Source organism: Rhinolophus ferrumequinum, chromosome 6, assembly GCF_004115265.2.
Source record: "Rhinolophus ferrumequinum isolate MPI-CBG mRhiFer1 chromosome 6, mRhiFer1_v1.p, whole genome shotgun sequence".
In the NCBI taxonomy this organism is placed as follows: Eukaryota; Metazoa; Chordata; class Mammalia; order Chiroptera; family Rhinolophidae; genus Rhinolophus; species Rhinolophus ferrumequinum.
In genome coordinates, this window is record NC_046289.1 from 67,304,525 (window position 1) to 67,330,115 (window position 25,591).

The 25,591-nt window shown below is 44.0% G+C and overlaps 1 protein-coding gene across 10 annotated transcripts in view; it reads left to right on the forward strand.

Annotated features, from left to right (window-relative positions):
* Nucleotides 1-7,396: 7,396 nt before the first annotated feature.
* The window catches only part of MEIS2 (Meis homeobox 2), a 203,413-nt gene continuing 185,218 nt past the window's right edge, over nucleotides 7,397-25,591 (forward strand). For 4 of the 10 annotated variants that reach the window (XM_033108948.1, XM_033108950.1, XM_033108947.1 and 1 more), the window contains exons 1-7: nucleotides 7,397-8,541; nucleotides 9,837-10,069; nucleotides 11,576-11,717; nucleotides 12,430-12,480; nucleotides 13,425-13,475; nucleotides 14,251-14,400; nucleotides 24,034-24,148. In XM_033108948.1, coding sequence (XP_032964839.1) covers nucleotides 8,530-8,541; nucleotides 9,837-10,069; nucleotides 11,576-11,717; nucleotides 12,430-12,480; nucleotides 13,425-13,475; nucleotides 14,251-14,400; nucleotides 24,034-24,148 — 754 coding nt within the window. In that variant the 5' untranslated portion in view covers nucleotides 7,397-8,529. Of the gene's footprint in view, nucleotides 8,542-8,583; nucleotides 9,111-9,836; nucleotides 10,070-10,816; nucleotides 11,151-11,575; nucleotides 11,718-12,429; nucleotides 12,481-13,424; nucleotides 13,476-14,250; nucleotides 14,401-24,033; nucleotides 24,149-25,591 lie in introns of those variants that run through there. The other 6 variants (XM_033108949.1, XM_033108951.1, XM_033108946.1 and 3 more) reach the window with 4 other exon arrangements.

Consider the following 25,591-nt stretch of genomic DNA (forward strand, 5'->3'; position numbering starts at 1 on the left):
GAAATGTAGTACAAATCCGGTATAGTAAAACTGACAGTTCTGACAGTATTGACAACATAAATATATGTTTGAACACTGCACTTTCAGACACTTAACCGATGAAGCAATAAAAAAAATTCGACTACAATATTTCAAATAATCGACATTGATGTTTTGATACATCATTTTTATATTCCGAATCGATCTATCACTCTGGGGCTGGTCAATTTTAAGTAAAAATGGGCTGCAATTATTTGCACCTTGGTTAATGATGACCTAATAACAGTCCTCAATTAATTATACCCGAACTGTGCTTTCTTCCTTCAGCGTGGGGCGGGGGGGATTCTCGAAGAACAGAATCTCTGATTGTGTCATCCTCCGGGCTCCTTTCTGTTCTAGGATTTCAGAGTTAGGAAGGCGTCTTTGTCTAATAATCACAGACACTGCAGGCTGAAGTCCCCTCACTTCAAGTAACCACTGACTGGGTCCTCACTTTTACTTGTAAGGTCATGAGTCTAACCCTCCTCCAGGCCCCATATCTTTTCCTCTGTTTCAAGAACTAAATGGAAGAGATTTGTTCGAAGGGAGGATTGGAGAGTTCTCGAAGGCTGTGTGTCAGAGAGAGAGAGACAGACAGACAGACAGACAGAGAGACAGACAGAGACAGAGAGAGAGACAGAGAGATAGAAGAAAAAGGAGAGGGAGAGGGAGAAGGAGAAGGAAAAGAGAATTTTAAGAAAGTATCCAAAGCCCCCAGTCGGAGTTGAATTTCTTCTTCGCCCCATCCCTTCCGACCGCTCCCCACATAGGATTAAGGGTTTACAGGCTACTGATTTTTTAAAAAATAAAAGGCACAAATAAGAAATCAGACAAATCTCTGCGGGAAAGAAGGGCAGATGTTGGTGAGTACTGCATCCTCACGCGTGCGTTCCGCAGTCCCTGACTGCTGGCTTTCTCCTCTTTGCCCTGTGAGCTTTCGTATTTCCCACTTTCCCTCCACTTCTCTCCAAATTTGGTGTAGTAGTGGTAGTTGGAGGTGGGGGAAGGATGAAGCTAGTTCATTTAAAGAAAGAAAAAGAAATCCTGGACAGGCCCAGAATACAAACTCGAACAGTTCGTTGTGATGCACGGACCCCGCGGGGCGGGCGGGGCGGGACCGGGGTCTGGGAGGCTCCCCCACTCCAGCTCTCTCCCGAAAGCCGAGCGCAAGCTGTGCTGTTCCCACCCCTGTGAGGCTCCGACCCTTCCTCTCACTCGCACTGAGACTCGGCCTCCTGACCTTAAAACTTAGCTGGGCTCCACTAGCCGGGATCCCAAGGTCTGATTTCTTTCCTCCCAACTTCACAAATACAGTTTTAAGCCCCTCCAAACCACCGCCAGAGGAGACGCTGAGACTTAAGCAACACGTTCAGCAATATTAAGATGCTAATCAAAGGCAAAGGATGTGGGTGACCCACGCTGGATAAGGTGGGAGCCCTAGAAGAGCTCGGTTGCCGGAGGCATCACCTAGTTCCGTGGGTGTCTGCCTCTGACCCGGTAATTCAAAGCCTCACGAGCTGGGAGTGCAGTTAGAAGCTAGAGAAGGGGTAACAGGAGCAGAGAAAGGAGACAGGATCAAGATAGCGGAAGATACAAGAGAAAGAGAAGGAGAGAGAAAGAAAGAGAAAAAAGGGAGGGAGGAGGAGAGTGCGTTAAGAAGCCAGAGACACCGAGAGCGAGCGCACGTCGCATTTGGAGCCCCGCCAGATAGCGCTAGAGGGCTATTTATTGAAATACTTGCCTTCTGCCGACGAAGCAGCTAAAATTGGGAGAAATAAGAAACAAGACAGAGTAAGAGGAAAGAAAGTACAATGATTCCACTCTTATCTTCTTTAAGAAGGTAAACTGTGGGGTGCTCTACAGTTATTAACTGGGGGTTATAATATGGAGGATATACGGTAGAAAGCCTAAGTGGGGGGAAGGACCAAAAAACCAAAAACAAACAAAGGTCCTTTTCCCTCTCTTGATCCGAACTAGGAAGAGAGTAAGCAGAGTTATCAGGTAAGGAAGCAAGTGGAATTCTTCCTAGTTCAACTTTCTGATCTGCTGGTTACACTGCCAAGAAGGTCAAAAACAGTTCACAAGGATGAGCTGAGGTTGATAGAGAAGAGATGTTTTTAAAGTAATAGATGGCTGCAAGGGGGTGGGGAGGGAGAGGCAAACATGTTATTGGAAACGCCAAATAAAATATATATCAAAAATTCCAACTGTCAGCTAGCAGGTCTGGAGCAGAAAAGAGCCCCTCCAAGTGATGCTAGGTTCAGGGCTGTTTCTGCAGGGCTGCAATCAAACTCCTTGAATAACAATTTATAAATACTCTGGGAAGCTTGAAGAAAAGAGCGAGACTACAAAAATTCACTGTTGCACTCCGAACCCAAAGGACAGTGACGCAAATGAAGAGAGAAGACCTCTGTCAAGTGGACTCCAAAGAGAGAGAGAGGAAGAAGAAAATAATTTGATCCTTTTTACTTGCTCAAGTCAGTAATACAAGAAAGAAAACTTCTTTCAAATAATACTTTAAAGTATTGATTTAGTTTTATACTAAAACCCCTGACATCTCACACATCTAGCTTCTCATTTTAAATTGCACTTTCCTTTCATCTGAAGGACCTTTTTGAATCAAAGTAATAATTAATATCTTTCTTCCAAACCAACGAACAGAACCTCCACAAATAAAAATTAACCTCAGAGTCCAAAAAAATCTGCTTAATCTCAGAAACTTCAATGCAAACATTAACTGAAGTTACAAATAAGATTAAGGTTGGATTTATTTGCTCCTCTAGCAAGGCATCAATTGTTCTAACTGTTGTAAGAAGACAAAAAGGATTTAAAGCCAGCGATTTTAATACACAGATTAACACTTCAGACCTCACAGTTCTGAGGAATTTGGAGTTATCTGTGCAGAAGACCTATAACTTTCTAGGAAAAAAAAAAAAAGAAAGAAAGAAAGACAGGTGAAAAGACAGGCACACAGGCTTCTTAAGAAAGGTGGTCAAATTCATCTAAAATAGAGTCTAGGTTCATAAAACTCATTTCAAATTAAATACTCTTCATGAAGCCAATACCCTTTAAATTAAGTAACTATAGCGGGATTCAATTATTCTTTTTTTATCTTGAATGTTACCTATAATAGCATTCCACGTTGAGACAAAAAAGAGAAGGAAAAATAGAAAAGAAGCAGTTCTCAGAAGTCTTGGGGATGCTTCAATAAGAAAGAAGTGATTAAAAACAGACTCTTAAATTTGAGAGGCTGGATTCCCCCTGCCATTCACCCCCACCCGATCAGGTCCCCTCCCTTTCACCTCTTTTTTTATGCAGTGCCCCCACCCCCACTCCAGAGCTAAGTAGCCGATTTGGGATTCTGAAGAAATAGGTTTCAGCATCCATATTTGTTCTGGGGCACTTGTAAAATGCGATTTGTAGAGGGTCTTTAGCCTTCTGATTGTCTTTGAATTGTTTTTACTGAAACAGATCTTTTGCAGTTAATGAGTCCCCACGCAGCTGGACAGCTCCTCTCGGACACTGAGAACTCTAACCCTAAAATGACCCCAATTTGACACCGCAAGATGAAATTTTACCGCCTGTTAAAACCATTTCCAGCCTGGGCAAAAGGAGCTGACTGTTGACGGAGGTGTGTGCTGCCTCCTGAGACCCTCGTCTCACGCCTGTCTCCGGGGCCTGCCCCACCTACTTTTGCTTCACCCCAAATGTTGGAGAGCAGATGAGCATCGCAGCCTGGGTAAAGGTGCAGAGGATGAAAATGGAGCATCAGCAATGTACTATCAGGCTAGAAATCAGAAAGTGTGCGTACCTCACTGTTTTGCACATGCTTCTATTGGACTGCAAAATTGAGGGTGTGGGGGGGAGACCAGGAAGTTCTTAAATGTTTTTCAGCTCTATTAATAAAACATCAGCAAGTTAGTGATTAAAAGTAACAGTCCTTTGAATCAAACAGATTGACCGAGAACCTACACCCTGCATTACCTCCAACTTGATTTTGTGTGTAATCCACTGCCCTGCGAGGCTATTTTAAACTAACAGTTTCACAAATGACATGCAACTAGGTAAGTGAAGTCTCTTTAAATCGCATGAAATTCGGGGTTCTTCCCTTTGGCAATTGGTGAATTTTTAAATGCCACAGATTTTCCTCTTGTTAAAAATAAGGCATTACTTTTAACATTCTCACTCTTAACTAAAGTCTTTGGAGTTGAAGATGATTGTTTTTTTCTTTAATAGTATCTTAAAAGGTCCTATTTCTCTCTCCCCTTTACATCAAACCAGATTGCCCCTGTTGTTTGCTTTAATGTATTCAATAAAATGGAAAAGAAGTTACAAAATATTAGAGAGTGTGTGTGTGTTCAGGTTTTAAATGCCTTCTGCATCACCCAAAGGATGAAAACACATAAGAATAGATTTTAAACATTTTTTCTTTTATAAAACCCAAGATTATCACGGAGTAATCAACTCATTATGAACTTTACAACTGTTTGAAAATATAGAAATCATCTATTAGTCTGAATTGTTTTTACTCGGATGCACTGCCTCGGAAGAAACAGTTAAAAAAAATACTAGTGCAGTTTTTCTAAATAGAGGCTGTAGGGATGCTAACTCCACAGTATCACTATGAAAAAAAAAAAAAAAGCGGTGGCAAAAGCAGCAGAAGGTAGTAACACCGAATCTTTAAACTCTGAGATGCTGAGGTTCGGTGGGAAGTTGATCTTTACAAAAGGAACGTTTATCAAGGAAATTGAGTTTGTTTTTAAAAAGAGAAGTAATTGGCGCTTACTGTACAGGACATTTAAAACAACAATAATCCCATTGGCAACAATAAACACGCACGACTGAAAATAAGAACAATTAGAAGAGTAAAAACTGAAAAACTGAGTATAAACTTCTCAGCTAGCGGCGCTGCACGGGGAACTTGGATCCACCAATATCAAGACCTCTGCAAAGTCCAAAACGCTCCGCAGGGAGACCAGATTGGTTTTTTTCCCCCGCTCTCATCCGTCCCGCCCCGGCTAAACTGCATAGGCTTAACTGCCGCTTGAAATAAAATTCTGGAAGCCAACTTTTTCTTTTCTTTTGCGTCTTCTTTTCTTTGTTACTCACCTGTTCTCATATGTCGACGAGCAACTCAGCAACACATAAGAAGAATGCTTTTAATCTTGGAGTTCTTCTAGGGAAAAAAAATGAGGAGGTGGAGGGGGAAGGACTCTTCCCCCAACCTACAGGTTTCTTACCGGCTCTTCCAGGCTTAAGCCTGGCATAAGAGTGGCTGAAAACCTGGACTAGGTTCTCCTCCCCCAAGCTCCGCGCGCCCGACGGTCACTGCTCAGGCCACCCTGAAAAATACCTCGCGGTCCGCAGTCCCGCCCTGGCGTCGCACTACCCACGCTCCTGCCAGGCCCTCCGCACTATCTTTATATGTGAGGGCCGATTTCCCGCAGACATCATTGTTATGATGGCTCATTTAATCAAACTGTTTAATTGCTCTGGTAATCACTATTATCATCACAGGTGCTCAATCATTCATCATTTTTGGAGGGCTTTATTGACCTCCGGAGCTCATTCCCCAGCCCTATTAAAACCGGGCCAAATTTCTCCGACTCCACTTGGAGTCTCTGCAGGCTGCGATCTAAGCTCAGTTGATTGTAGCCCGAAAGAAGCTTACAGTGAAGCAAAAGGGCCAAAAAAAAAAAAGCTCATCCGCCCTTCTCTCTCTCTCTCTCTCTCTCTCTCTCTCTCTCTCTCTCTCTCTCTCTCTCTCTCTCTCTCTCTCTCACACACACACACACACACACACACACACAGAGTATACTCGCTGCGCCCCCCATTCCCCGGGAAGTCGGGTCAAAACCAGCGCACGGAAGATATGCTACTTTCTACTCTTCAGAATGGATTTAAAGTTGGAGAGGGAGGCGGCTGTTGAGGAACAGTCTGTTTTCGATTCTCTGGGCAGGGGACCATGAACGCAGGCGAGAGAGAGGAGTTGGGAAGAGGGCTCACTCGGAGCGCTGGGCCAGGCTGCTGAGCTGCCTGGAGCCGAGGGGCGGCGGGGTCTGCTGCGCCGCGCGCGCTTGGTGACCGTAGCTCCGCCCCTAACTCCGGCTCAGAGTGATTGACGCGCGGCCGCCGGGAAACCCACGGCGCGGAGGTAAGGCAGGGTGCAGCTCCGGCCAGCGATTGGGCGACACACCGGCCAGAACTACTTTCTTCACAAACAGTGTAGGGTAGTTACCTTGCTACCCCCCACACTCCTTTTCCATTTTGGAAAAGTTTATTCAGAGTCGGCCCTATCTTCCAGATCCAGCGAAACTGCCCCGTGTGATTAACACAGCCATTAGCTGGCGTTGCCGCGCCCGGGCCTCTGTGCCCCAGGCGACTACAACAAAGCTGGGCAGCGAGTGTCGGCCAATCCTCCTCGTTTGGCATCCTCTCTCTCCCTTCCTCCCTCCCTGTCTTTTCCACCCGTGCTACCAGCTCTAAGTGAGCTCCACTTCAGAGGTGCACACGAGTGCCGCACGCGCGCACGAACACACACACACACACACACCTTTAGCGAAATCAGACAACATCGAACACCCAAAGAACTATCTCCCCATTTCCTCCCACCCGATTCCACCGCGGCCCCCAAGGACTCTCCAGGGTGACCCTTGTCCGCTTCGCTAGGAGGGAGTGCTCTCTGAGTTAAGCTGGTCTCTTCTTGTCCTGGAAAAAAAAAATGAATGCTGACAACAAGGGTCCTGGATCTGCACAGGGAAGAAAGTTAAACAAAAACAAAAACAAAAGCAACTCAAGCCCGGCGGTGGTACAGTCTGCAGAGCCTGCTGCCCCTAGATATAAGCAGAAAACCTTCGGGGCGCGGTAATCGCCTGGCAGAGGAGTAAGGGCCCGCGGAATTAAAAAGGAACAAAAGCAAGAGCGCCATGCCAAACGTCCCCGACTCGACCCCGTTAGGCATGAGGCCGGAGTGATGGGAAAATAAACTAGAAGTAAGTTTCTTTAAAACAATTTAAAAGATCTGAGGCTGTACCGTACTTTCCCTGTGGTTTTCTGCAGTTTTCCTCTCTGCGCTCTCCCTGTCCTCTTCATTTTCTCTCTCTCTCTCCCTCTCTCGCTCTTTCCTCTCTCGCTAACGCGCGCGCGCGCGCGCGCTCACACACACACACACACACACACACACACACAAACACACACGCGCGCGCGCACACACACACACACACACACACACACAACAATCCTCTCCCCCGCCCCCCCCCAACCCCCGCTGTCCCCGCGGAGGAGCAGGCTTGCTGATTTGCTCCGGTTTGCTCGGCTTCTGCCTCCCCTCCCCCTCCCGCCCCCCGTCTCCCCCGCCCCCCCAGCCTGGGCCGTCCGATCGCACTCGCTGCATATCAGAGGCTCCGCGCGGCGCGCTCCTCCTCGCTCCCGCTCCCCACTCCCGAGATGTGTCTCCGCTGTACGACGGGCTATGGCCACCACGACTTCCGGGTTCCGTCATTTCGTTCTCCCGCCGCCGACCCGCGCCGCCAAACTGAGGCTCTTCTATAAGCCAGGCAGCAGCCAACCTGCCAACACCTACTGACACTCACTCATCTCCCAGAGAGAGAAAGAGAGCGAGAGAGAGCGAGCGCGAGAGAGCGAGCGCGAGTGAGAGCGAGCGAGCGAGAAAGAGAGAGAGGGAGAGACAAAATACCTACCAGGAAAGGGGGGGGGAGGAAGTCCAATTTTTGCAAACTATTCTTTTTTTCTTGATTTTCCCCCCCTGTTTTCTTTGAACGATACTTGAAAGAGAGAGGATCATATTATAGATATCGCGGGGGCAAAGCTAAAAGAGGGGGGGTGGGGGGAGGAAAAATTCAAGAAGCAGAAACCCCTCGCGGAGTTTTACTGGAAGAAAAAAAAACGGGTCTGAAAGATTCCTCCTCTTCATCATCATCAACCATCATTCATTCACTACCTTGACATTCCGGGCTCTGATTGACAGCTGGAGTGGCAAAAAGCCATGAAACACGACAGTTCGGTTACATGTGGGCTGCTGACGGGCCGCTCGTAACCTTCAGTTCGGGGGCTTGACAATTTTTTTTTCTTCTTTTTCTTCTTTTTCTTTTTCTTTTTTTTTTTTTTTCAACTGAGGGGAAGAGAAGAGAAAGAGGGGGAAAGGAGGACCGAAGAGAAGGAGGAGGGGAGGGGGGAGGAGGAGGAGGAGGTGGAGGAGGAGGAAGATCAGGAGGAGGAGAAAGAAGAGGAAAAAAGAGAAAAAGAAGAAATATCACAGGAAAAAAAAAACTTCGTTGTCTTGCCTGGGCTTTTTTTTGTTGTTGTTTTTGTTATTGTTGTTTTTTGTTTTTTCCTTCCCTAAAAATAACATATTGGAGAATTGGGAGAAGTCTCCTTGGTTTGGACTTAAAAAAAAAAAAAAAACAGGAATCTTCAGCCTAGATCACTTTCTTATCCGGACTGGGATATTAAATATACGACACATCCAGGAGTTTATTGGAGCGCAGACTGATGGCGCAAAGGGTAGGTTTAAATCTCCAACACTTACCTAGATATAAATCCTCTCCTAAGAGGGGCCTGTCCCGATGCTTCCTCTCCCTTCAACGCTGCTGCTGTTGCTCGCTGCTTGATGATGGCGGCCAGGATTTTAAAAAATAGCAGCAAAATTATTCACCGGCTTCTTTCCCCCCCGTGCCTCTGCGTGTGTGCGAGTGTGTGTGCGTGCGTGTGTGCGTGTCTGGGCGCGCGTGTTCCAGCGCTGTGCGAGCGGGCGGGCGGCGAGTGCGTGTGAGTGGTGTGTGTGTCTGCGTGTGCAATTGTTACACGCTTTCGCCTCGCTCCAGCTTTGACCCCGGCAGCGCGATTCCCCGGGTTCTCCTGCTGCCGCCGCTGCCGCTGCTGCGCCGCTGCCGCCGTTGCTCCCGCGGCTCCGGGCGGGCACCGGCTGCGTAGGAGCCGCCGCCGCCACCGGGGCCGCCGCTGGGGCCGCGCTGCCGCAGCCGCTGCGCCGCCGCCTAGACTAGCCTGGGCTGCTTGTTTTGTCTCTGAAATTGACAAGGACGCAGGGAATCCGCTGCTAAATAATGTTTCTGGTAACTTTCACGTTATTCCCCCACCCCCACCCTCCGCTCCCTTCCCCGGGGGAGGCACTAGCCCCAGTCTTCCCTCGTCCTCGGCGTTCTCGTCCTGATTTTTAGCGTTTTTCTTCTCTTTATTTTGTTTCATTTCGCCTTTTGATTTATTGGATCCTCTGGAGTAGGCGAAGGGGGGTTAGGGGTGGGATCCGGGGCTTCCTCCTCACACTAACTCCACTTCTCCCTCGGTTGGCTCGCTACGGTTCTGCTGCCTCCGGCCCGAGCGGCACCTCCCGGCGCCCCCTCGGTCCCCGGCCTCACCGCCCCCTCTCCCTGCTCTAAACGCAGCTCTTGGTTCAGACCTTTTCATTTTAAAATTTAAAAACATTTTCCCCAACTTTCAATTCCGTTGTTTCGGTTGGTTTGGTTTCTGTGTGTTCAACTCGTGCTCAGTACTTTTCTCCTTTCTGACTTTGTTTTTATTTTTATTTCTCTCTCTCTCTCTCTCTCTCTCTCTCTCTCTCTCTCTCTCTCTCTCTCTCTCTCATTCTTACCTCCCCCCGCTCATGCCTCCCCCCTCCTTCTCTCTCATTTTCCCTTCGTCTTTCTCCCTCTCTCTCATCTCTATTCCTTTCCCACTTCTCTCCTTGCTCTCTTTTCCCTGCTTCTTTTTCTATTCTCTCTCGGCTTTCCTCTCTCTCTCTCACCTCCTGTGCTCCCCTCCCCTTTGCCGGGTTCTGACAGTACGATGAGCTGCCCCATTACGGCGGGATGGACGGAGTAGGGGTGCCTGCTTCCATGTACGGAGACCCTCACGCGCCGCGGCCGATCCCCCCGGTTCACCATCTGAACCACGGGCCGCCGCTCCACGCCACGCAGCACTACGGAGCGCACGCCCCGCACCCCAATGTCATGCCGGCGAGCATGGGATCCGCTGTCAACGACGCCTTGAAGCGGGACAAGGACGCGATCTATGGGTAAACCAACCCCCCCATCCCGACCCAGCATACTGTGTGTGAGTGTGCGTTTGTCTCTGTGGGGGTTAAGGGGTTGGACGGCTAAGTGGGGAGTTACTACTGCTTGGCGGGCGGGAGGGGGGGCGCTTGCCTTTGGAAAGGACAGTGAAGGGGGCCTGCTTTTCTGCCCCTTGAGTGTAAGTTTCTGGAAGGTATGACTTTCTCCACCCCCTCGGCCCGAGCACTCTGGACCCCACAGCCCGGAGTGACTGAGTCCTCAGAATCTTGCCAGGGCCTTCTCCCCAAGGACGGCATTCTTGGCTACAGGACGCAGAGCTGGTCCTTCCAGGCCCCCTAACAGAGGCCTTGACGAAGGAGAAAGTTTCCTGCGATGAGGAGCAACTTTTTTTCTCTCTGGTGTTTCCTACCGAGAGTCTGGGAGTCACTAAATGCAGCTTGAGCTGGGATCAGGACTGCTTCTGTTGGCCAGGAAGTCCTAATCACCCACTTCTTAATTCTCTGTAAATAAAGGGGGCAGACCTTGAAGTGCAGCCGGGTGGAAGGGACTGCTGCTTGCATAGAACCGCTCTTGGGGAGAGTAAGGGAGCTGGCTGGAAATTATTTTATATTCTGGGAGAACTCCGGGAGGCATGGGGCTGAAAGGTCCGAGCGTGTACCACTCGGGCTCTCCCAGATGAGGGTAGGTGGGGAAGCCTGCGGGGTACCGAGGGGAGGGGACAGTCCGTCAACAGCAACTGAGTCTGAAACCAGAGGCCGCAGGCATCCCGAAGTGTAGTTAAACCGCCGGGAGGAACACAAAGGGCAGACGCGCACGCACACATCCAAGTTTTTAACACTCCATTTATTTTTGACTGCTAGAGAAATGTGTCTTTGGAAGGAAGCTCCTAGGCGTTTAAGATTCTTATTATTTTGGCCCCCACGCCCGCCCGGGGTTTACTAGAAGTAGAGCAAACAAGTTTATAAGGCCAGGGGGTGGAGAGGTTAGAAGAGCCCTCTCCGATTTTGGAAGTAGCACCTCGGGTGTGTGTGTAAGTGAAGCCTTCGGCCTCCTCTGAAATGCCCATTAAAATGCGGAGTTAAGGTAATTTTTTATTTCACAGAGTGTTCCTTTCTTGGGAGGTCAGGGCTGGGTCTCACCGGTTGGTTCGGCGGCCTCTGTATTGTGGGGAGTGGGTCTGGATCCACTCCAGGCTCCAGACTGCCTGAGCTTCTTGGATGTTTCATTACGTTCCAACTAAGGCTCTTTTTACTTGGCGGGCTAAAGTGGCCAGGGGCTTCTCCCAGCAGATCTGAGGGACTCCTGAGCTGAGGGAAAGGGCCAGGCCGTTTTTCCTTTCTGTTTCTGGCCCAGGCTCGGCTGGCTGAGGAAGGGTTGTAAAGTGTGATGCGTGCCTGTTGTATTAAAGAAGGAATCCGAACCCTCCAAACTTGTTGATTACAGTTCTTGCTCCTTCCCCTCTGCACCCCGTCTCCGTGTGTGTGTCTCTGCGTGGCGCTGCCCGTTAGGCACCCGTTGTTTCCTCTGTTAGCTCTGGTCTTTGAGAAGTGCGAGCTGGCGACCTGCACTCCCCGGGAACCCGGAGTGGCCGGCGGAGACGTCTGCTCCTCCGACTCCTTCAACGAGGACATCGCAGTTTTCGCCAAGCAGGTCCAACCTTCTTGACCCACTCACCCTTCTGCAGCCCCTCACCCCCTCCCCTTCCCTTCGAGGTTTACATGAAAGAGGAGGAAAAGGCAGGGACACCCGATCTGTTCCTCCGGCCCAGTCCGCGCTCTACGCCTCCTCCCCATCCCTGAGCCTGGAGGCGAATTGGAAGCGGAGATAAATATGGGTGTTTGTTTTTCCCCCCAGCCAGGAATACAGGGGCTCGACCCTCGAATTAAAATTGACCTGCTCTAATCTAGGGCTTGGCCTTTTCCCCCGCCTGCAGCTACTTGAACAAGAATTGGGGATAGGGGCTGTGAGGGACCCGAGTGTGCCCAGGAGGAAGGAAGCTGGACGCCTCTCCGGGCGGTCCCCGCCCGGCGCGGAGGTGACAGAGGCTGAGAGCTGCGGCTCCGTAGACTGCAGGATAAGGGGGTACTCGGGATCCAGAGCACGACCCTGTATACCCGGCCACAGTTCAGCCGTTCCAGGGACCCCCCCCCCAATGGGGCCAGGACCAGAAGGCCCTGAATCTTTTTCGGCTGACCCCACTAATTTAAGGCACTAGCTTTTTTCAATTATTTTTACCGAAGCCCCTCTCCTCTGCCACTGCCCCTCCACCATTTCCAATCACACTACAGATTAGTTGGTGACAGGATTTTTCTTCTTTTAAATGGAATGTTAATTCATGCTGACTTTTCCCTGCTTCTTATAGGTTCGCGCCGAAAAGCCACTTTTTTCCTCAAATCCAGAGCTAGACAATTTGGTAAGGCTCACTGTTTCTTCCCTTTCCCCAGCCAGGACCCCCTCCCTTGCCCAGAAGCACCCACTTTCTCCCGGAGCTCCGGGGAGTTCGAGCCGAGCCCTCTTTTGAAGCTCCAGAGCGACAGGGAGGAAGGGAGTAGCTTAGAGACCCCGCCAGGGCGCAGGGAGTGAGGGGCGGGATGGACGTCCGGGAGAGCAGAGCCCAGGGAGGCAGCCAGCGGGGACGCAGCGCCGAGCGCTCGAGCAGGGGACGAGTCCCAGGTCTCGGCCCCGGGAGTGAGGCTACGAGAAGTGAGTTATTTCCTCTGTGTGCCGGGGCAGGCGGCGGAGCCCAGGGCAGCTAACCCAAAGGAAGTAAGGAGCGGCGGAGGGCAGGCCGGGGAGGTGGGGAGGGGGGGAGGGGGCAGGTCAGCGCAGGCCACTTTTAGGTGCGATTCTTTTGCTAATTTGCACGATTTCAATATTAAAAGTACCTAAATCCGCTTTCAAAGGCCCTGCCTCACCATTCATCTTGAGTATTTCCTTCTTTAGTGAGGACGGATTTCGCTGTGTGTGCTGTTCTAAAAAGCTTTCTCTCTCCAGAGAAGCGATTTTTTTTTTTTTTTTTTTTTTTTTTTTTAATTTGGCCTGAGGTCGAGGGAGGGGACGGTTAACGAGGGCTCAGGCAGAGAAAGAAGGCCTGGCCCTAAGAAAGCCGTCCTTACAAATAGCTTACTGAACATGAGGGGCAAAGATAGTAAATGCTTGGGCTCAGGTTGAGGCAGATTCCTATCCCGTGGCCAATGAGGCAGAGCTGATCAGTAATCACTTGGTTTTTCTGACGATTTCTCTAAGTGTGGGTTTTGCCTGGCCACTTGCCTATTTATTCTCACCAGCCCAATCCCCTTACCATCCTCACCCCCAAGTCGCAGAGTCATAACTCCACACTCTAAACTTCTCTTGCAGATGATACAAGCAATACAAGTATTAAGGTTTCATCTTTTGGAGTTAGAAAAGGTAAGCAGGAAATGACACTGCCGGTTTGATTTAGACTTCCCAATCTTAGCTGAGTTGGGATGTTTTTAACAAACCTCCTGTCTAAGGGATTGAGCACCTGGAGATTTTGAGCAACATATTACTCGTCCTTCCTTCAAATTGCTTCTCAACCCGGGGACTCAGAGGATGGGTGAATTAGGATAGCCCTGTTTTTTAAAGTAGCCCCCGCCCCCCATTCAGGATTATTTTGAAATGCAGCAAACCATTTGTGTTACTGGACATTCAGCCTGCTTGCGTCTCTATTAGCTGAGCTCACCCTCAGCCTAAAGCGTGTATTACGTACAAGCAGAGGGAATCATCCTCGCTAGGTTGTCTTTACACTGCTGTGTAGTTCAATCACTTTCCCCTGGAAATATGCAAACTTCCTAGCTTATTGAATCGCAAATGCTAATGCTGTTCCCAGTTCCAGTGTTCTAACATTTTGATGTTACCATCAAATCGGATTTTCCTCCTTAGATTCCCAGTCTGAACCCAGTTATTTCCAGTCCTATTTCTTCTCTCTTTATTGTAACTTGTTGCTCAGGGAAGTCTCTGGAGAATAATATCTACTGCAACAATTGCTCTATTGTTTCCTCGCCCTCAACTATTACACTCATTAATTAGACTTAGTTTGGAAGACATCTCACTGTTGCTCTTTCCAAATGTAACCTTGCAACCTGATATTTTTTCCTTTAAAAATGAAACAAAACAACAGCAACAATGTGAGCTGAACCCTCTACCATGACCCTCCTTCTAGGTCCACGAACTGTGCGATAACTTCTGCCACCGGTACATTAGCTGTTTGAAGGGGAAGATGCCCATCGACCTTGTCATTGATGAAAGAGACGGCAGCTCCAAGTCAGATCACGAAGAACTTTCAGGCTCCTCCACAAATCTCGCTGACCATGTAAGTCTGTGAGCCTTTGGCATTCTTTTAAGACCATTGGGCAAAACATTTTTAAAAACGTGTAAGATCAAGCTCCACTCAGCTTTCTTTTTAAGTGATTTGGTCTCTTTGGGATTTTTTTCCCTTCTTTTCTCACTACCTCTGACATACTCTTTCTCCCTGTTCCCCCTTTCTTGGACACTGCCCCCCCCCTTATTTATGTTGAAAACCAAAAAGAAAAAAGAAAAAAGAAAAAAAAAAACCCTGAGAGTTGATAGAGTGACTTGTGCTCTTAATGTGTAAAGTTTCCTGGATTTGGTGACTTGAGTGTTAGCAAATTGTCTGTTTGATATGGTGACCGCCGCCTTTTCTGCTTTCTCAACTCTGTGCAAGGGAAAGAGGCAAGACAGCTAGCTGGACAGGATGGGGAAGAGAGGACTGAAGAGAAAGAGAGAATTGGGGAGGGGGCTGATTTCGCAGTCATTCACAGAGATGACAATCCTGAGAATTATTGGCACTCTTGCATTGCATTAGAAATAAAAGGAGTGAACACTTTACAATTCTCAGAGCTTTTGCTCTATAGAAACTTATTGTCAGAATATGGCTTTATTGCCAAGTGCCTGAAGCATCTTCATAATAAAAGACAGTAACCTTGATGAAACAATTATTAACAATGTATTGCAGAAAGCTGAAGGGAATTGTGATTGAGTAACCGTAGGTTAGTGGTTGAATTTTAACACTTTAACAGTTGGTGAAGGAAGACGAAGAGTAGAGTAAGGAGCAACTGTGGATGTCAGGCCAGGAAGGGAGATTTCTCTCTATTCTCTGTTTTTAATCCTATTTTGGAACTGATCTAGTGAGTCTGATGCTTAAAAAAAGCATATGTAGTGAGATTGAAAATTTGAAAAAGAAGCAAAGAGAAAAAGGATTGCAGCTGGTAGGAAAGGCAAGAGTGTGGAGGTTAAAGAGTGGGTGTGAACAGCAGTTTATTTATAGGAACCCAAGTCTGGGGGCGGGGGACAGGGTGTCTATAGATTGCATTCAATTGAACTCACAACCTAAATGATATAGGCTGTAGTCTAATAACTTAGTGGCTGAAATATTAATTTAACACTCTGTGGAGTTATACAGGCATTGAGGCTTGAAGGCACTTTGTATCACAACCACCCCTTTTCCCCACCCCATTCCTGGGTGTTAAGAGAAACGAATTGAGATGCCTTGAGAACAAACCTTCTGTGAGGTTCTCCTCCCTCACCCCCACCCCACCCCCAAAAGTTTTGAAAATATGCAGTCATAGATTTTAATTATTAGCCTCTGTGCTGTATGGAAAGCCAGTCTAAGGACAGAAGTTTCAAAAAGAAAAAGGAAAAAACTATCTCAGTCCGGGATGTCTAGTTCTGAGACAGAATAAATACTGTGGCTTTGCACGCTCCTGTGCCCGTCTTTACTCTTGGCTTCTCCCAGCCAGATGGGGGACAACTTCTGGGGCTCTTTTGTAATATTCAGTGTATTAGCAGAAAACAAAAGGGTACAGCAGCAGCTCTGGAAAGTTTATTTGCTGATATGTAGCTATGTGATGTGCGGTTGTGGTCCAGGAGGCATGACATGACGTTAGAAATATTTGTTGTTGTTGTTGTTATTTATTTCTTTATTTGCATTGCTTCCTGTTTCTAAATTCATACGCATGCATTTTGCACTATTGGGGGAATGGGAAGGAATCTAGTTAAGTGGTTTATAGAATGAGAGGTTCACAGTTGCCTACAGCCAAAAAAGCTTTGCTCGTGACATTTCCAGGGGCCTCGACTACTTGGTTTTCTGGAACAGTTTCTTGACGACTATTTTTCAAGTGGATGTATAAAACTAGAGCATGCTGATGTTTATAGTGTAGAGGTAAGATAAACTAGACTGTTTTAGAGTATTAGCTGATAGACAATGCCAGTTTATGGAACTATTGTAATATTTAAATTATACTCAGGAAGGAAGTTGTACCTAAGAGGATAATGCTTTAATAACTTAACAATCATCATCTTTGGATAAAAGAGTCAACTGTAATATTTGTTGGTCCTCTTGAAGGCCCCCAGTCAAGTAGATATGACAACTGATTTATTTTGAACCCATGAGGGCTTGACACCTCATTGGGCATCAAAATTTAAAGCCTTTTATTTCCTAGAGATCTGAACTATAACATTTTTACTTTAGCCCCCTGCTATTTGTTTTGAAAGGAAGCAATAATTTGTTCCACCAGCACACTGAGTGGGAAATAGTGAGATTTGCCACAGACTTGAATTTTATGCAGGAGGTGAGAGAAAACCTTGGAGAGTTTTCACCATCTCTGCTACTTTTGTACCAGAAGTGTATTGATTATATTCATTTCCAGGCCTCCCACTACAAAGCGAAGTCTCTTTATGCTTCAGCCTCTTCTGCAAGCATACCCTCCCTCAACCCCCCAGCCACAAAAAAGTGAAAATACCACAGAACCACTACCTGAAAAGTGGTACAAGTGGGACATTTTCAGCATGTAAATGTGTCCAATTTGAATCTCCAGGTTTACTTTTTCATTTGCTTTGATATGCATATTTAATACATCGCCCCAGGCTGGATCTCATTTGGTGCACGCTGGTGCAGGGGTGATGATGAGCCACTTCAGAAGGATCTAGACAGCGTGTTGTTTTCTCTGTTTTATCTGTTGGCCCACTATTCTGATCTACTGTGCTTCCTCGTGGTTTTATTTGCACATGAAATGCTGAGAGCATTTCAACTTATTGGCTATGAATAATGACAGCTAAAAAAGAAGTGTAGTTTAATTTGTTGTGTGCCAAGGTTTCACTTGTGGAGGTGACAGTTTGTGACAGCTGTTTGACACCCCCAAAACACATACACCTCTATTCTTATTAAGTGGTAGCAAGCTACACTTGTGTGTGTGTGTGTGTGTGTGTGTGTGTGTGTGTGTGTGTGTGTTTAAGGAAGGAGCAGGCAACGAAGGAGTGAGAGAGAGAACAAGTATGTAATTCTGTATAGTAGAAAGCAGACAGAGAGCATCAGGAGGAAACTAGGAAACTCCTAGGTACCAAAAGAGCTTTCAATTTTCTTACTATAAATTTTGAAAATAGAAATGAATAAATGTAATTGATATAAATATATTGAAAGCAGTTTTTTGGACAGACTTTTAGGAGTGAGTTTTATATACTATTGCTTAGTAAATCAAGCTGCTGTCATGCTGATTTCACATTCCACAATTTTATGTAAATAAGCTGATGTAACATAGATGCATTAAAAGAAGGCAACTATAATGTCTTCTCGTCCATGTTACAGTCAATAAAGATACGGAATTTGTTCATTTATTATTAACACTTACATGATAGGCAATGATAAAAGGATGTTTGGAATTAAATGGAAAATTCAGTTTGCAACATTGGCTACTATTTCAGTGTGTTTAATAAATTTATAATGAATGTTTATATTTTTAATATAATAATGTAATTTATGTTATACTTATAAGAGTAATCATTATACATACAAAACAGCTATTACAGTATTCTTTGGAATATCAGGGAGAAAAAAGTATGATGGTGAAAGGAAATAGAGTTCTATTTTCCAGCTGCAGTTCATGTTAAGTTTCCCAGACATTCAAATTTATCACGTTTAAAATAAACATGTCAAGAAGCCAATTCTTTTTAAACAAAAGTTTCAACTTGAAAACTGTTGCGGAATAATTATGCTTTTCCTAGTCTGTAGTATTTCTGAATAATAGGTGATATCTACATTATCTACTTTACATAATTTTAGGTCAAGTCTTTAGCTCTAGTGCAGATAAACGAAAATGTATCTTTATATTTACATATAAAGGTGTTACACATCATTAGATCAAGTTTAGACAAAGAAATATATTTCTTTGGAATACATTCTCTGAGCTAAGTTCTCTTTGCCTGAAGTACATGCAGTTTTATTGTTACTCCTAATTAATGTTCACAAGGAGTTACATTTTATTTTTTGGATGAATTAAGTATAGGGAAGAAAATACAATTATATTTATTAACAGTAATAAATGCCTTAGAAATGACTAGCTCTGATAATGTGACTAATAAAAGAAAAATTATTTTAATTTCTGTGTTGAAATCTGTAACATAAATGAAGCTATGCTGCTGTTTTCTTTTACACCTCTGAATATGTCAAGTTTATTTATGTCACTACAGTTTTAAGAAATGGGTTAAGTCAGAGGGGAGAATTCCCAGAACCTTGTTCCTTACAGAATATGAGCAACTGTCTATAGGCAAATTCTTTTATTACCAGAAAGATTAGAGAGAGTAGAAGAGGGATAGGTTTAAGTGACTGGTCTATAGAATATCAAGGGGGAAATAATGGGATTCTATAATAACATAATGATACGAATGATTTATTTTATCAGATAGTTTCTTACATTCTAGTGTACGATTAGGCCTTGGTGTGTTATCCAAGCTCTCTGGGGAAAGTTCTACCCTTCAGACCTGTTCACCAACTCAAGGAGACGTGGCTGAGGGCGTGGGTTGCTATTGTCATTGCATAATTTCTGGTGATTGATAGTTTTTCTGTCAATTTCCCATCAATAATAATTATATTATTTAAATCATTTAGATTGTGCAGTTGGAGTATATTTTCAGTGTAGCTGGTAAGAGGACATTAAACAAAGATGTACTTCATAACCACAGACATTCACTATCAGATTAAGAGTTTATTTTCAAAATTCATTTCCTCATTTTCTTTTTCAGACTGAATGTTCTATGGAATATTCCAACACAGTTCAAAACTATGGGAGACATAATATGACATTACACCAACAATACAAGAAGTTTCTATCTTCTCTAAAAGTTGCTCCATTAAATGGAGGAGTCATTTGCAAAGAGTACTTGTCACTTCTGTGAGAGCTGCTCACATATTAATTCCCAAAGCTTAATAGAGGGGTGGAAGCAGGAAGATGAGGGAAAGATCCTGGCTCTATTTACATTTTTAAAGATCGAATCCATGTTTTGAAAGCACACACATTTCTCCCAAGTTCTTATGTCAACTTCAGAATACTGAAGTTGAAATTCCAACATTTTTTCAAACCATACAATTGACATATTAAACTTTTGTAGGCTTGACTACCTTATGATGGGAGTTTTCATCTTATTTTTTTTAAAAATAATTTTTGCATAATGTCAATTAGGAGTTAAAATGTTATAAAGTCATAGGAAATATGTTAACAGTATTAACTATGTGTGCTAATACAAGTATATCTTGCCTTTCCTGTTTAAACATATCAAGTCAAATTAGTTTTGTATGCTGCGTTTGCTGATTAGAATGTCTTTATATATGTTTAGTATTACTTTCTCTGAGCACATGTTCTGAATTACTTTACTGTGTTTTCCAAGCTCATAATTTTCGACTCAGTGTTATATGTCATGTTTTCATTGTATAGGTTCTAGAAAATCAAATGCTTATTGTAAAGTATTTTTAATAGTACAAATAAGAAGTGGAAGTGACCTAAGGGATTATCTTGTCTAACTTCTTAATTTTAAAGATGTAAATAAAACAAGTTCCAGGCAAATGAAGTTCATCACTTGCTTAAGTTCTTATGATCAGTTAGAGGATGCACCCCAGAGTCTTAATTCTAATCTAATGCTCTCTCTTCTGTATCACATTCATTGAACTATCTTTTCATTTGGGGTCTGAGATGAGTTTCAGGTTATTTTAAGTAGAACTTGTGTGTAGTATGGCTTTTTCCCCCCTCTCCTTGAGGCCTAATACATTTTATTTCCCCAGTCAGTTTTTAATTTATTTAGAAACCCTCATACATTTACTCCATTGTCTCTTTGGGTGGAAGAACCATGAGCTGTATGGAATCACTTAAACAGGGAAATATCACCAATTCACCAGGACTTATTAAAGAGTATCCTGTAGACAGGTCCCTCACAGAAATGTCATAATGGTGTAAAATGTTACGATTTACACCATATCTGCAAACTCAACAAAAGAGGCACACATATGATTTGCTTCCTACGCCCAGAGACTCTTGTCTTTTATGCACTCTTTCCTAGATTTAGCAAAATTCAGTGATGGTGCTAAATCAGTTTTTTTTTTTTTTTTAACTTTCAAGGGCGAAAACACTGGCAGAATTGTGTTTTCTAGGGAAAACTGTGTGTAAATGAGAAACAGAGGAGAGCAGCAGAGTGATCTCCTGTGGCCCGGCTCCTACAAGCTCTCCCCATCTTGTCTCCTGCTTTTATATTAATTACAAGTTGCATTATCAGCTGTGAGTCTGTAGCCCAGCAAATAGAAAATACTGCCCCTGGAGACCTAGCTTCTTGTATCTATTTCCATCTCCTTCTATTGTGCTCCACTCAGTATTCACGGCTTTTCTCCTGCTAACACTGCTCTTTAACGCAATTACATAAGAGCAAGAAGAGTACCATATTTGACTCCCAATTATTAAAGCCACTGGGAATAGAAACATGTTCACTCCTTGCCCTCGGGTGTCTTCATGATACTTTTGGCTGAAGAACAGGACATATATTGTGGAATGCATATACCTGAATATTCACCCACACACATGCACACAGAGAGCATTTCTCTTTATTTTTCTACGTACATCATGTGTTTTACATGCTTTCATGTGCCACTTTGGGTTCAAGATTCACTAAACTCCTGCATATAACTTGGCAGAAAGCCAGGCCATTATTCTTGAAAGATGTAAACTTGGAAACTATCTAGGGAGGGAAAAGAAGAAGAAAGGAGTTGTGATATAAACAAATATTTCAATTTAAGAAAAAAATGGTGTTACGGGTAATGGGTTCTATTTTTTCTGTCCACATAGGTTATAATTTTTTATGACCAAGGAGGTAACAATTTTTTATTGACCAGATTATCAACATTTGTCTTTGTATATGATCACATAGGTCATGGGGGTGTAGCTGAATCTGGGCAACCTTGGGGGTAACGCCTCAGCCTTGAAACCCCAGATGGATTTATCTGTTTTTCCTACTTTCAAGTTAGATGAATATCCTGGTACTCAGCAGTTTGTGTCAGTCTCTCAAACTAGATCATAATACTTGAGACACTCAATGGAAATAAACGTGACACTTTATTAGGAGAGCATTTCTGAGGATCTGAGGGAGAAAAGAGGGAAGAGATAGGGGTGTGGTGGGTTAGAGAGTGAACTTGAGCCAATTTCAGGTCTGGGCTGACAACCAAAGACCCAACTCATTTGGAAGAACCAGCTGCTCTTAAAGTAATATTTGCTTATGTGGCTTATTTTTTACAACCCTTTACTTTAGAAAACACCTCCTCCAGAAAACCATCGAAAAAAATAAACTGAATTACAAATTAATGAGGCCTGACTTTAAAACTCAGTGCAGGTTTGACTGATAGGGACAAATCAGAATTTTCACTTGCAGGAAGCCTCTCTGGGGCTATCCCTTCAAAGCACCATAGTGCCCAAACAGAAAACCTCCCTCCAGCTTCATTTGAACGATGACGTAATGGCTATTGGATGACATTTGCCTTAAAACATAGTTGAGGTGTTAGTGGTTAATTATTATAATTTTCATGAGGGGTAAGGAGCTTTTATAGCAGCCAGCTTCGTAAAAAGCCTGCAGTGCATAAAATTAACATCACTTTCTGTGTACACTGAAAAGTTTAGCTTAGGTGGAGGTGTCGCAGCTATTGCATTTTCTAAAAGAAGCCTCTAGCCAGTGTTGTTGCAAGATGAAACTCACGCCATGCTATTGTTTCTTTCTCTCTTTTTCGTGTAATTCTTCTAGCTCTTACCTGAGTACCATCCAGCAAACAGCTGAAGGACGTGAAGAGGCTGCAAAGCTTGAAGAGCCCGTGTTCTCTTTGCCTTTAGGTTGAAGCTACCGGAGTGGTTTCTGACTTAGATCAAAAGAGAGGGGGCAGGCACGACTTTGTCTTGATACAGGCAGCAGAGATCCTTGGTTTTCATTTTATTTTACTCAACGTCACTCCCTACTCCACTTCCTAAAACATTTTTATTTTAGAGATCTATACATGGGCCGTATTTACAGTCACAAAATTTCTGCTTAGGGTTTTCACTTTGAATCAGTTGCATGCCTGATGGTAACGCCGGTAGCATTATTTGATGTAGATGTTATTAATCTATAGAGCTTTGGATAATTTCATCACCTATCAAAAATGCTGAATAGGAACGTACAATCAGTTTGTAACAGATCTGTAGAGGAAAAAAATCAGGGTATTTTTTGTTTGTTTTTTGTTTTTCGTTTTTCGGTTGTTGTTCAAATAAGAATAGTCCCCTATTTAGTCTCTCCTTAGTTTATTGATTTTATTTTGGTAAAATCTTATGTTCTATATACATTATAGAGTTGATATTGGGAAGAATAATAGACTGATTTTCTTTCTGGTAAACTATATGTAATGACAACATGGCAAGATTGCTTTCAGATGGTCAAGATGTTTGCATGTTGCCTACAGGCATGTCAGTTTGTCTGAATCTTTAGTTACCAATTCTTGTAAGAAGAAATAGTGTACTTTGAGAGATTGATGTTGTTTTTTAAAATGTTTCCCCCAAAGAATTTGCTTGCCGGTAGGTCTGCCGGCTTAGCTGAAGTCATCGCACACAGGTGACAAGTGTGCAGCTCTGGCCTTGAGGCTGGTCTGTTTCATGTGCTGTTCCTACTCCCCGTTTCTGCCAGAGGAAATTCCATCTCTTGCCTGCCTTCATGTGGTGCTGATAAAGTCCTTCCTGTACATTAGAATTCCTGTTTTCCTTTAAGCAACAGCAGGGTATTGGGAATGATCAGGAAAGGGGAGGAGGAACAGGGGAAGAATACGCTCAGCAAAGGAGCATGAGCTGTAACTCTCAGTTTGCCTCGCGTGTCCTTTGAATCAACCCGTTCTTCCAGGAAAAGATACTGCTCTGTGAATTTGAAGCTCCCGTGGAGCTCACGTCAAAGTCCTGTCTGGTTTATTAGATGATCAACAGTTCATAGCTGTTTCTTTTTGGTTGTTGTTGTTATTGTTGTTTGTGCAAAGTAAAGCAAAACTTATCATTTATTAGGTATTGATGCCGTGTCTATTGGTTGTATAATCAGTCCATGATAATTTTGAGAGTTCATTCAGACTGTGCATCAGGGCAATTCATTTGAAAAGTGTGAAAGGCTGTGTCATACATTCTTGAGTCTGTGGGTATTTTTTTTTTAAGGGAGTCACTGAGTTTTGTAGATGTTAATAGTCTTAAGTATTTAGTAACCAAGAGCATTGGGAACTGTTTCTTGGAAGAGTGCACCCCAATTTAGATGGCAAGAGGAAAAATGACTTAGATTTTTAAGCAAGCTTTTTTCCTGACTTAAAAATTAACGTTATTGAGGCATAAGTTGTATATAATAGAAATGCCCCCATTTTAAGTATCTATTTCAATTAGTTTTAACAAATATATACATTGATGCAGCCCTCAGCTCATCAAGGTTCTAGAGCATCTTTTCTTCTTTTTGATACCTATTGCTGAAAAGACAACGTACTATATAGTGTGGCACCTATATATGCCTAGTTCCACAAATACTAATATGCACACATTTTTTGTCTCTCTCTGCACCTTTCTTCTCGGTTCCCCATTTATGGCTGAAATGGTAACTGTGGAAAAATCCCTTGGAATCCTGACATCAGAATCCGGCATCTTGGCGAGATCACGATGACGCAACCTCCACCCACTCGGCAGGCACCCCCGGGCCCTCCAGTGGGGGTCATGCATCCCAGAGTGGAGACAACAGCAGTGAGCAAGGTAAAAGGTCAAACATTTTCCTCGTGCAAAGTAGGCATGACTAAAATAACTTCAGTATTTTATATCACCAGTGCATCTGCCTCCCTGTAAACAGGAGAGTGGCAGGTTAGGGAGCATAATCAGCTGCTATTTAGGGAGACAGTATTTCCTCTCCTTAACTTACATTACTTAAAAAAAAAAAAATTCAAAGTGAGATGTCTAGTCTTTAAGTAGGCATTACACTAACAATTGATTTGTTCTGCCAATTCTATTACAAATTTCGTTATCTACACTTCTGTGTGTGAGAGTAAGTAGAATGACAGATCTCATTCGCAGCTATGATGCAATAGTTTGAATTATACTATAAACAGGATATTTTGTTTGTAACATCCACTATGAGAATTCTCTGTAATCAAGCAAAGATGCCTCTAAAGCACACAAGATGCAAAAAGCTGTTCTTTTTAGCTCTGGAAGCACTGGACGAATTATATATGAAATCTTATCTTGAGAAGACAGATTTTGAAATTCTTAGAAGGTTATTTGTTTCCATTCAGCAGACATGGTGACTTTTGTCACAAGTCCTAAAAATTAAAATAATCAGAGGGCAAGGAGGACATCAACTGTGGACGACCAGGAAGCCTAGTGTGATTTAGAATACATTTTATCATTTAAAACTCACCTATTGCACAGAAAGCCATTACAGATTGGTAGGGATGACTCTTCAATGGCTAAAATGATTATTTAAAGAAAGATGCATTATTGAATGTGGGCCAGGAAAGTATATAGATTTTACTTTTTAATATTTTACATTAGATGGTGTCTGATCTCCTAGGTCTATTTTATCTCTATTATGACTATGTTTATGGCCACAATATTTAAGTATTAGACAGTCTTCCAAGTAGAGGACACTTTAACAGCTTGAGCTGTAGTCATAGATGCCATTTAAAAGAGGGTGGTTGACATGGGGTGAGTGCCTTCACTCCTCCACGTCTCTGGCTGTGGATGTTGGAATCCTGGTATTCAAGAAGAGTCTAGGAACATGTTCCTTCTAGGATGCCGTTCACTTGTGAATGGGTCCAAATTATAATCGAGATTTAAAGAAGTTGCAACTGACACAGAAATGAATACTATCAGATGGTAAATTGTAGAAGAATTTGTGAATCATAACTATTGAGGTTTTATATACTGTTTTTATTGGACCAGTTAGATTGTATATAAGACAACTAAACTATAAGGCATCTTGAAGATGACATGTATATAAATTCAGTGTATCTGCAATGCAATGGCTTAATTGTACTTGTCATGGTGATGGACTGACTTCGTGTGGTTAAATGTGGAAAGCTTTCTATGACGCCACTTTCCTTACCACCCCGATTGCTTCGACATAAAGGGCAAAATGTATCTATTAATAAAAACAAAACACCCCTAAACACTGTAGAAAAGAGGGGAACAGGAGAAGCAGGC